Here is a 12,181-nt window from a genome sequence, read left to right as displayed (position 1 = left end):
AGAAAGAAGCAACTGGCTGGCCAATGGCTCCGGGGTTCCAGCCATGCCTGGTCACGTGACAGGGAGAGAAAGAACGGGACCAGTGAGGTGGCTGGCACGTGAAGTGACTCACCTGTACCTGTCCTGGTGAATGCCAAAACCGACACAGGTGGGGATGGCCAGGAGGGGGGTCGAGTTCAGCTTCTTCCACTTGTGCACTGTGGGAGGCAGGGAACTGAGAAGTTAGAGTCCACCTGGTCCCGGGCCCACAGCCCGTTCTCAGAGAGGAAGCAGAGACAGTACTCCCAGTCAGAGACACCACCTCTGCGAGTGGGTGGCAGCAGGGTGGGGACAGGGTGGGCATCGCTGACCTCGGGCCGTCATCTGTATCTGCGGGTGACAGGGGGTGAACGAGGCGGAAAGCACATACAAATCTGGAGCGGGAGGCCTCAGAACAACAGAGTAACTTCTGGATTCACACGTGTGACTAGTAAGATCAGGAAACGTCTCCGCTGGTCCTGGCATCATTGGATGCCTGCCCACCTTCCAGCATCTCGGTTGGGTGATACAGATCCAGGGGTGTGCTGGCCAGGCGGGGGACAGCCCTCAGCTGCAGTGTTTGCCAACTTTCATGGTGTAAACACTTCCCACCGTGGCCAATTTCGGGCCACTGATCTGACGTGACAGAATGTGTGGCTGGAAGAGATGCCAGCACCCCATCGCGCGGTGTTTTCACCAAGCAGGCACAATGGCTGTAAACAACCCCGAGAGTATAGGTCATAGAAAATGTAGACAAGTAATTAGGAAGTGATGAGTTTTGAGTATTTGAATATTTACTACTGTTCTTAATACAATTTAGTTGATTGTAGGCTGATGTGATCGATTTTAAGTAATGACTACATTGAGCAACTGGCCGTGGTACTTCTGATAATTCAACACCAGGCTCTCCAGGCCCACGGTGTCTGTCCTCTGAGGCCCAAGGCCCAAGGCCCAAGGGGTGATGGGGCGCAACTGGGCCCTTTCCCACACCTTCAGGGGAAAGTTAGTTGCTCTGACCAAGAATTCACCGTTCTCTCCCCCTTGTCCATTTCCCTGCAGAATACCTTGCAAAGGCTTGGCCGCCCGCTGGAAGAAGTTCTGCTCAATGAACAAGCGCCCGTCCTTGGCATCCTAGTCGGGAACGGCAGGGGGAAAGGTGTCACAATGCAAGCTCTTAGACAAGGGCTTCAAGGACATTACTGGCCAGGTATCACCCCAGGTTAGTGCCAGCACAACCATCACCAAGTCCCCCGCTTCAGAACCAAATCCCCTAGGGTGCTGCATGTGAACATGTCATTTCCATTGCCCAGATTTCTTTTATGATAGGATCCACAAGTTTCCCTACACATGTGGCCTTCAGCTAAAAACAACATTTCCCAGCCTCCCTGGCAGTGAGGAATGACCATGTGACCAAGTTCTGGCCAATGAAGATGTAAGCAGAAGAGATGTGGGCAACTTTCAGGTTATGCCCTCAAAGGGCTGGGCAGGCTCTCCCTTTTCGCTTCTGTTCCAGTTGGCTGGAATGCAGAGGAGATGGTGGGAGCTGAGGCAGCCATCTCAGCCCATGTGGAGCCGCCCATGTTGGAGCAACGAGAGAGAAAGTGGGCTCCCCTGTTCATGGAACCACAGTGATAGCCCTGGACTACTGCCCCAGACTTTTACATGAATAAAGTAAACTATTACTTTTGCTGAAGCCATTAATAATATCGGATCATTTTTTCTACAATGCATACTGAATATTTTAATTAAACACAACTAGTACAGCTGGGTTCTTAAGAGCACAGGGCTAAAGAGCTAGGTTCAAAGCTCAGCTCTGCCATTCATTCATTCTTTCTACAGAGCACCTATTATGTGCTGAGTACTCTACTGGCATTGGAGATACAGCAGTGAAGAAAGCAACTTGCATGCTGGTTGCCCCTGGGCCAGTGATGAGTCCCCATTATCTCACCTATTAAATGGGGAAACAGAGTAACCAGCTCACAGGCTTGCTTGTGAGACTCTTAACCCAGGGTCAGGCATGGAACAGGCTCTCGACGAACAGGGGCTATTACTCATCTGTGAGCCTGGCTCCGGAGTCCTCACTCTGAACCACTCACACAGCCTCTGTCTAGGGCCAGGGGAAGGCACCCGGACTGGCTGCCACAGTATTCTGGGGGGGGGGGGGGGGGGGGGGGGGGGGGCGATGGGGGGTAAGGGTGAGAAAATCTGAATAAATGAAGGAAAGACAATAAAAGTCACCTACAATCCCAGCTTTCAGAAATGATGAGGCTACTAACCAAGACGATACCCTTTTATCAGATTTCATGGACTCCTCAGTGCAAGGACCCCATCAGATTGCTTCTCTGATGGACTCCAACATCCGGCACAGTGAAATACAGTGGGCGCTCAACAAATACATGCTATGAGGCAGACAGGTAGTGGGCAAGTGGGCCACACAATGTGGGTACTAGTGGCTTCATTGCAAGGGTGAGGACACTCAGCCCCTCCAGACTGCACAGCCCAACAGCACCGGAACCAGGGCTCAGGGAGAACTTGACTGCAGCTTCCCAGGTCCCCTGTGATAAAGAACCTGAGGCTGGAGGGAGATGTGCCCCACCCAAGGTCCCACTGCCCCCTGCAGGCTAAGGTGGAGCTCTCCTGCCTGTGCCAGCCCTCAGAGGGGGCTTGGAGGTCAGTGGTGCCCAAGCCCCAGGCCCTCCCCTTGAGACTGCCCCCCAGGGACACTCACTAGTTTCAGCGAGAATCTTTGTTTCTGGGGACTTGACTTGCAGGTGAAGGTGGAGACAGGCTCGGCTGTGGGTGGACAAAACGAACAAGGTTATGATCACCAGGGAAAGTGAAAGTCATAGTCCTGAAACTTCTCAGTGAAGAGCAAGCAACACTTCCACTTGTCAAGTGCATTCTTGGCTTTCAAGACCTGTTCCTTCCTAGGTCTTGGAAAAGTTCTTTTTTTTTCTCCTTTCTCTCTGCTAATATTCAGCTACACAAAAAGGGTTATTACCAAGCAGGCCTGACTTCTGTCCTTGGAAAGGCTTGCTTGCAAGGGTGGTCCATGGCTGGTGTCTGGGTACTTGGATTTCAGGAGGGTTCCAGCATCACTGAACCAAGCAGAGGGGCCCCCTGTGCCCAAACTATTATGCTGAACATCTGCTTTCCTTCTGGGAGTCTAGAACGTTGGTATGTTCCAGGCAGAGTGTGCCTAAGTGACCAGCTACCAATAAAAACCTGGGGTATGAGATGCCTGGGTGGCTCAGTTGGTTGAGTGTCTGAGTTTAGCTCAGGTCATGGTCTCGTGATTTGTGAGTTCAAGCTCCCACATCAGGCTCACTGCTGTCAGCGCAGAGCCCGCTTCAGATCCTCTGTCTCTCTGCCCCTCCCTTGCTCATGCTCTCTATCAAAAATAAATACATATGAAGAAAAAAAAAACTGGGTGCTGGGTCTCTCAGGAGCGTCCCTGGTAGACAACACTTCATGTGTGTTGTCACACTTCCTTGTGCATCCTCCGGGAGCCCCTGGGGAAGGGACTCTCAGAAGATTGTGCTGGTCTCCCCTCAGATGTCACTCCGTAGGCCTTTCCCCTCCCTTGACTGTGCTCTGCGTTCTTTTGCTGAAATGCATTGTGGCCCAACTATGTGCTGAGGCCTGTGGGTCCTCCTTGTGAATACCTGAGCCTGGGGGGGTGGTCCTGGGGATCCCCAATACACCAGATATTTGCATTTGTCGACACATGTGGGTGAGTACCATGGGACGGATGAAGCCTTGTCCCAGCCCCATTCCCACCCGGGGAAGTGCCGTCACAGGTTGACTTCTGCCCCTCGGGGTCCTCTGAGCTGCAATCCCGGGGCTGCCCAGATCCAATGGCTGATCCAGCCCTGCCGGCTCAACACGGAACCGTGCTGAACGACCACTTCTGCTCCCGAGTCCCCATGGGGCCATCTGAGCCTATCGCTGGGTAGGGGGGCACCATCCACTTCCTTCCTCCTCTCTTCCTCATAAACACCCTGCCTGCTTGTCCCATTCTGCTCAAGGATAAACCCCGTGCTAAGTGTCGGCCTTACTAGCATGGTCTCCCTTTAATGGTCTCAGGACAGCCCCGGAAGGTCTACTATGTTATGATTACTGCTGCTGCTGCCATTGTTGTTAGTGCCACCTGCCGGAGGAGAGGAGAACTGCGGGTCAGAGAGGCCAAGAGAGGCTACTCCCAGGGCAATCAACTCTCTGTGTGACTCTACACGAGGTGCTCGACTTCTCTGGGCCTCCACTCCCATGCCTGTGAAATAGGAGTGACGAAGCCCGTCCCCAGGATTGGATACAAGGGCTCAGGTGGCCCAGCAGGAATGAGCACGGCAGTAGCTGAGCGCATACCATACATTTGAAGCTAGCTGCAACCTTCACATGCACCGCTCAGAGAGCCCACTCAGCCCCGGAGCTCGGCACCAAGCCAGGCTCATCACGAGTGCTCAACATCATCCGGGGCCCATAAACCAACACACTGTTGTCCATTCTCGAGGCTGTGCCCTCCTCCACCCTTTCAAATCCTTGCTGCCCCTTGCTCAGCCAGGTTGGCGCTGTCCAAGGTGTGGAAATAAGGGAGGTGACAGTTACCCAGAAGCCATCCTTGCCCTCATGAAGCTCCAGCCAGAGCAGGGTGGGAGTCCAGGGTTTACAGAACCCAGGACCGAGGGTGACCCGAGCCAAGCCTAAGAGAGGGAAATGTGGGGGAGGGGGGGGCTCAGATCCCAGGGGAAAGGGGGGTCCTTTCCACCTGTGAGAAGGGGGCTTGGGGAGATCACCAACGGGTGTCTGGAGCTGGCTGTGGCACCTCTCAGGCATGCTAACAGTACCCAGCTCACAGAGTTCCCACACAGACGGGTGACACATATGCTCCTGACGCTCAGAAGCAGGCAGGGACAGTTGGCAATTTCAGTGCGATCTCAGGCACTACTCTGCAGATTATGAGGGGCTTTTTCTCTTGAGCTCCTCTATGTGGCCCTCATGCCAACAGCCCGCAGAGCCAGCTGGCGATTCCCATTATAGAGGGGAGCCCACAGGGGCCCAGGAAGGGCAATGAGCTTGGCCACTGGCCCCTGCAGAGCCAGGCTATCAACCCAGGGCTCCAGACTCTGGGACGTGGGGAGATCCCTGCCTGATGCAGACCTGATACATGGAGAGCATGCAGACAAGAGCATAGCAGGCAAACAGGTGGAAGCTCCCAGCCTGCCATAGCAGGCAACAGATGTTGCACCTGGAGCAAGAAGGTTGGTCTGGGATCCAGCATAACCAGAACGAACCGACTGAGCCACCCAGGCGCCCCACAAGAGTTCCTACAAAGAAGGGGGTTAGAGAAGGTATAACTAGAGAAAGGGGGGGAAGGCATGGGCGTGATGGAAGCAGAGAGGAGCTTGATACACCTTGAAGCTGAAGGAAGGGCTATGAGCCCAGGAACACGGGCGCCTCTAGAAGCCCGAAAATGCAAGGAAACAGGCCCCTCCCCACCCCCAGAGCCTCCAAAAGACTCGTGAGACTGATTTTGGACTTCTGACCTCCACGCCTGTAAGAGAACAAATGAGTGCTGTCTCAAGCCACTAAGTTTGTGGTAATTTGTTACGGTGGCCACAGAAAACTGACACAAGCCCCAAATCTCCGTCCACAAGGGCACAGACCCAGAGGGTAGTCCTGAACTTGAGCCCAGGCTACTTTTCACAAGCACAGCGCCGTGAGCAGCTGCGGGGATTTATGTGGTGACCCGACACTGGTTCTCCCAAATTGTTCCAGGGAGATGGGGAGGGTGACGTTAGAACTCAGGAACTGACAAAGGAAAAGGGTGGCCACTCATAGGGCTGTATGAATAAGGGAATAAGATGGGGGGGGGGTGCCTAGGCAGCTCAGTCAGTTGTGCGTCTGACTTTGGCTCAGGTCATGATCTCATGCTTCATGAGTTCGAACCCCACATTGGGCTCTCTGCTGGCAGTGCAGAGCCTGCTTCAGATCCTCTGTCCACTTCTCTCTTTGTCCCTCTATCATTCTCTGTCTCTCAAAAAAAAAGGGGGGGGGGAATGCAAGCTGGTGCAGCTACTCTGGAAAACAGTACGGAGTTTCCTCAAAAAACTAAAAATAGAACTACCCTACGACCCAGCAATTGCACTACTAGGCATTTATCCACGGGATACAGGTATGCCGTTTCGAAGGGACACATGCACCCCATGTTTATAGCAGCACTATCAACAATAGCCAAAGTATGGAAAGAGCCCAAATGTCCATCGATGGATGAATGGATAAAGAAGATGTGGTATATATATACAATGGAGTATTACTCAGCAATCAAAAAGAATGAAATCTTGCCATTTGCAACTACGTGGATGGAAGTGGAGGGTATTACGCTAAGTGAAATTAGTCAGAGAAAGACAAATATCGTATGACTTCACTCATAGGAGGACTTTACAAGACAAAACAGACGAACATAAGGGAAGGGAAGCAAAAATAATATAAAAACAGGGAGGGGGACAAAACAGAAGAGACTCATAAATCTGGAGAACAAACTGAGGGTTCCTGGAGGGGTTGTGGGAGGGGGGGATGGGCTAAATGGGGAAGGGGCATCAAGGAACCTACTCCTGAAATCACTGTTGCACTATATGCTAATTTGGAGGTAAATTTTTAAAAATTAAAAAAAAAAAAAAAAAGATGAGCTGATTGGTGTGATGAACTTAGAGCGGGGCCCACAGTGAGCTAAGAGTGTCAGCTGCTGTACTAAAAATTGCAATTCTCGGGGTGCCTGGGGGGCTCAGTCAGTTAAGCTTCTGACTCTTGACTTTGGCTCAGGTCCTAATCTCATGGTTCATGAGCTCAAGCCCTGCGTCAGGCTCTGTGCTGAGCATCGGAGCCTGCTTGCTCATCTAGGAAATGGGGCAGCGACAGTGCTGACATCCATTATGAGTTAGCAAGTACGAAGCAAACACGCGTCCATATGAAAATGTGTGCACAGATGCTCACAGCAGCACTAGTCACCAGGGCCAAGTGTGGAAACAATGCACACGTGCACCGATCCATAACATGAAGAAACCAGATGTGGTATGTGCACACCCTGGAATACTATTCAGGCGCAAGGCAGAATGAAGCTCTGACACGTACTACGATGTGGATGGACCTTGAAAACATCACGCTGAGGGACAGCATATAGACACAAAAGGCCATGATGTAGTGTATCACTGCATTTATCAGAAATATCCAGAAAAGAGAAACCCAGACAGACAGAGCAGATTAGTGGTTGCCTGAGGCTGGGAGGAGGGGTGTGTGGGGAGTGGGTGCTTTGGTACAGGGCTTCCATTAGGGGTGATGGGAATGTTCTGGAACTAGATACACATGATGGCTGTGCAGCATGATGAATGGACTACAACTCACTTAATAGTAGACTTTAAAATCGTCATTTTGATGAAAGGTCAACCTCATTTGACAAAATAACAACACCCCCCACCCCCAAAATCATATAAAGCACTTGGAACACGGTGCGGCCTTGAATAGGCACTCAGTACACATTAGGTTGATTAATACCAATCAGTGCACAGTTTTTGTTTTCTTCATTGTAACAAGGTATGACTCCCTTTTTTTTTTTTTTTTTTTTGAGAGCGAGCAAGAGAGTGCATGAGCAGGGGAAAGGGGCAGAGGGGGAGAGAGAATCTTAAGCAGGCTCCTCGCCCAGAGTGGAGCCCGACACAGGGCTCAATCTCATGACTGTGCAATCATGACCTGAACTGAAATCAAGAGTCAGACGCTTAACTGACTGAGCCACCAGGGCGCCCCGGACTTCTTTTTTTAATCTTTGATTACTGCCAGCTTCCAAGCCCGGCCCTGCCTCTTCTGCTCCCCGCTCCACATCTGGGCAGTCTGATAAGAAAGCCAGGGGCTCCCTTCTGTGTTGCTGGTGGGAGAGGCGAATCACATGAGGCCCCGGCCCCTGTGCGGGGAACCCTCGCCCGGGCCTCACCCTTTAACCAAACAAAAACCCCGATCAGGCACCTTTCCTTCCTGGTTCAGAGCGGTTCAGAGCTGCTCTCAAGCAATTCGCCTTTTGCATTCTCTTGGTCTGTGTCACTCTTAACAATCAAACCAAATTGTTTTTTTTTTGGGGGGGGGGGGTTCCATGCCATCTCTGCAGGGTTGATAGAACATTCATCATCGTCCTCATCATTCACCCTCACTGGGCCTGCGCTCCTGTATGACAGAGGTGGACATGGAACGGGAGGGGGGGGTGCCTTGTTACACAGGGCACAGAATTCCCAGTTGGCCACGGTCCCCAGATGTCCCCATCACCTTTTAGCCTCCTGAACATGCTTACTCTACCTGCCCAGCCCCTGCAGGTGGGTAGGTTTGCAATCCCAAGTCTAAGAGAAAGCTGTCTAGAGGCAGGTGGGCAACTGGGATATGGCTTTCATTTCCATTCTCGGAAAGGGGGTCCCTGCCCCTTGCCCTGGCTCAGAGATGCCCCTGCCAGACCCAGCACCCGCCGGCCAGTGGACAGCATACCTTTATAGAGAATGCCCTGGCTGTCCCTGGTCTGGAGGGATCCCAGTTTCCAGTATCGCCCATTCTTGTCTGTCACCACCGTCCCTGTGGGCAAAGCCTCAAGCGAGGTTGTCACCCGGCTCCGCTTCAGGGTCTGAGGGCTTTGCCTGGTCGCCTGTGGGCTGCTTTTGGGGGTTGGGGGTCTGCTCCAGGACCCTGCAGGAAGATAGTCAGAATAAGGAAAAAGCAGCAACAGGAGAGACGAGTTGGATGGGTAATGGGACAATGCTCATCATAGGGTTCATTTATTCATTTGTTCTTTCAACAAATGCTTCCTGGGACCTTTCATGAGTCAGGCCCTTGTGCGACAAAGCTGGGGACCCGGACACGAGTCAGACCTGGGCCCTTCCCTCAGGAGCCCCTAATTTGGTGGGGGAGTCTGATCTGGACACCGTCGGTCAGAACTGAGTCCGAAACAGGACAATACACAGGAATAAGAGAGAGAAACTGATACCGCCTAGAGAAGTCAAGAGAGGCTTCCTGGAGGAGGGGATGTTTGAGTTGGGTCCTGTTGGATGAAGAGAAGTTTACTGAGGGGAAAAAAGACCTTCCAGACATTCGACCAAAAATATCCTGAAACAGGACCTGGCCACCCTGTGCTGAATATAAAGAGTCAGAAATTTGTTAGACAGAGGCCCTGCCCTTGAGAGGCTCCCAGACTGGCAAGAGAATGGGGGGCAATGGTGAGGAGAGAGACAACGACACAAGAAGAGATATTATCTACTCCATTCTTCCCACCCACCATCCACCCAAGGCGTAGAATGGCAAGAGGCAGAGGGGCCTGGAGACAACAAGGGACAGAGGGGAGGCACTGGGGGCTGTGACTTTAGATCCAAGGGCCCACTAGGAAGGAGAGGGTACATGGTCCTCAAGACTCCCAGGCTCGTCGGCTGGCTCCAGGCCTCTGCACATGAGTCTACCTGGTCCCTGCCCACACAGGACTCTCAGTCTAGCAAGTGAGGCAGAAAGGGCCATGGAGCCTGGAGGAGACATGTGCTCAAATGAGGGTGTCACTGGCACTGGGGGCTAAGAGGGCAAAGAGAGGGAGACGAGGCAGCCTTGATCTAGCCTGTGGTGCTCAGGAAAGGCTTCCTAGAGAGCTGCCCCTCGATGCCAGGATGAAGAGCTGGGGCTGGAGGGGCGATAGGAGGCAGGAGGCTATGCACAGGTGGGAACAGGGGCGGCTCTGGCTGTGTGTAGATGGACTGGAGGCTAGGGATGCTGCAATGAGGGTCTAGGCGGGGTAGGGGATGCCCGGGCAGGGGAAGGATGCCCCAAATACTGTCCGGTGACCCCCATTTTCCCCGTCTAGTCAGGCCAGGTTGACCCCAACTCTCACCTTTGGGTCTCTCACAGGGTCTTAAGGTATCTTCAGACCCAGAACTGTCACCATCAGAGAAGACGGATGACGAGGAAGAGGTGACAGTGCTAGACCATCTCACTTTCTTGGAAGAGCTTTCAGAACTGGTGTTCCTCTTTCTCTTTGAGCCTGGAGAAAGGAAGACAGGATGCAGACTGAAATTACAAAGGCCTTTTCCAGGGAACCCTAAACTGGAAAACCCTGAGGGCACATTCAACCACTCTCTTCCCGCCGATCCCCAGAGCCAAACCTCGCTTCTTCGGTCACCTAAATACCTAAGCAAACTATCCCTTCATTTTATTTTTTTCCTCCTCTCTTTTATTTTTTGTGTTTATTTATTTTGAGAGAGAGAATGCACTGTGCGCGAGCAGGGCAGGGGCAGAGAAAGAGAGGGGGAGAGAGAGTCCCAAGCAGGCTCTGCCCTGTTAGCACAGAGCTGGACGTGGGGCTTGATCCTGCTAACCATGAGCCACAATCAAGAGCCAGATGCTCCACTGACCAAGCCAGCCAGGCACCCCCTGAGTTGTCAACTTGAAAACCCAGAGGCCGAACAGATGCCAGGAAGCTGAGTGTAGACAGACTCTGAGTCCTGGGCAGCCCCAGGATCAATGCCAGGTCAGACAGGCTGCAAAGGTTTCTGGCCTTCCTCCCCCGATGCATGCACACATGCACTCGTCACCCCTCAAAGGGCTGGTTCTTACCTCGGAAGGATGACGTAAGCGGTCTGTCAAAGGTCTGGCACCCTTCATGCTCCTCCACAGGCAAAGGTTTCCCACAGTAGGGGCAGAATTTGAATGTCGCTTCGATATTTTTGCCACAGTTTGGACAGAAGGTGATCATGCTAGGAAACAAAAGGTGGGGGAGGGAACAGGGAGCTGAAAGCAAAACTTCATCCACTGCCAGTGAGTAGTTCGTCTGCGCTCCCCATGGTGACAACATTGCAAAAGGGAGAAAAGTTACTACGTTGGAATATACTCTCTTAGGAAGTTGCCACTTCTTCTATTTTTTTTTAACATATTTATTTATTTAGAGAGAGAGAATGGGGAAGGGGCAGAGAGAGAGGGAGAGAGAGAATCCCAAGCAGACTCTGTGCTACCAGCGCAGAGCCTGACGCGGGGCTTGATCTCACGAACCGTGAGATCATGACCTGAGCTGAAACCAAGAGTCGGGCGCTTCCCCAGGAAATGGCCACTTCTAAAACAAATCCAACCCCCCCCCCCCCCACTGCATCCAGCTTCTAGCCACCCATCTCTCCCCTAATGGCCCCGGGCAGGTCAAAAGCAGAAAAATGCAATGCGAAACTGCAGGTTTCACAGAAGATACGGGAATTCCTTGGAGTCCACGAAAGTTACACAGAACCGCTCAGGTCACTGAAGCACTGAGGGTCTTCCCCTGTACTTCCGATGTTTGTTTCTTGAAACACACAATCGGTTTGGGAGAGACTGTGAATGCTCACCAAATATCCACGTGCTCCCCTACCCTTCCCGGGGGTCCCCTGCAGTTACACCGGGGCCACATAACTAATCCCGGTTAATGGCGTGTGAGTGGAAGTCAATTCCCAGCTGAGGCAGTTAAGAGCCAGAGGACCCCCTCCATCCACCCCTTCTCAGCACGCATGGCCCCGGAGGCCGCATCACTCCCCTGGCATAGCTACAAGATGAAGGAGGGCTGTCGGGTCCACGCTGGAATCTCATGATCAGTGAATAAATATACGTTGCATTAAGCCCCGAGGACCGTAGCATCCGCTACTGCAAACAGCCTGTCTTAGCCTGACTTAGTGAGACACAGGTGTTGACGTTATCCTTTAGGCTTTGTGTGTCTCTGGGATATTTCCTGACACTTGTAAAACTCAAAACCAAAGGTACACACAGAGCCTATTAAAAAGGAGGACACGGCAGGTGTATTCATTTGCTCGGGCTGCTGTACCCAAACACCACTGCCTGGGGGGGTTTGAACCACAGAATTTATTTCCTCAGAACTCTGGAGGCCAGAAGTCGGAGATCAAGGTGTGAGCAAGGCCGGTTTCTTCTGGGGCCTCTCTCCTTGGCTCACAGATGGCTGCCTTCTGTGTTCACATGGCCGTCCCCCTGACGGCGTTCCAATCTCTTCTTGTAAGGAACCAGTCATATGGGATTAGGGCCCCGCTTTGGTCTGTTTGGGCTGCGATATTGAAATATGACAGACTGCGTGGCTTATGAAAAACAGAAACTTATTTCTCAGAGTTCTGGAGACTAGGAGGTCCGA

The 12,181-nt window shown here is 52.4% G+C and overlaps 1 protein-coding gene across 2 annotated transcripts in view; it reads right to left on the bottom strand.

The window, feature by feature from the left end:
- The window catches only part of VRK3 (VRK serine/threonine kinase 3), a 33,948-nt gene that overhangs the window by 17,550 nt on the left and 4,217 nt on the right, over positions 1–12,181 (bottom strand). For both annotated transcript variants that reach the window (XM_043598464.1, XM_043598463.1), the window contains exons 3-8: positions 10,639–10,778; positions 9,917–10,066; positions 8,539–8,733; positions 2,747–2,811; positions 1,083–1,149; positions 113–197 (exon numbers count right to left, since the gene is read on the bottom strand). In XM_043598464.1, coding sequence (XP_043454399.1) covers positions 113–197; positions 1,083–1,149; positions 2,747–2,811; positions 8,539–8,733; positions 9,917–10,066; positions 10,639–10,777 — 701 coding nt within the window. In that variant the 5' untranslated portion in view covers position 10,778. The remainder of the gene's footprint in view (positions 1–112; positions 198–1,082; positions 1,150–2,746; positions 2,812–8,538; positions 8,734–9,916; positions 10,067–10,638; positions 10,779–12,181) is intronic.

The sequence above is a fragment of the Prionailurus bengalensis genome, chromosome E2 (assembly GCF_016509475.1).
Source record: "Prionailurus bengalensis isolate Pbe53 chromosome E2, Fcat_Pben_1.1_paternal_pri, whole genome shotgun sequence".
Lineage (NCBI taxonomy): Eukaryota > Metazoa > Chordata > Mammalia > Carnivora > Felidae > Prionailurus > Prionailurus bengalensis.
Note: the sequence above shows the minus strand (reverse complement) of the source record. Positions and strands in the feature narration are given on the sequence as shown.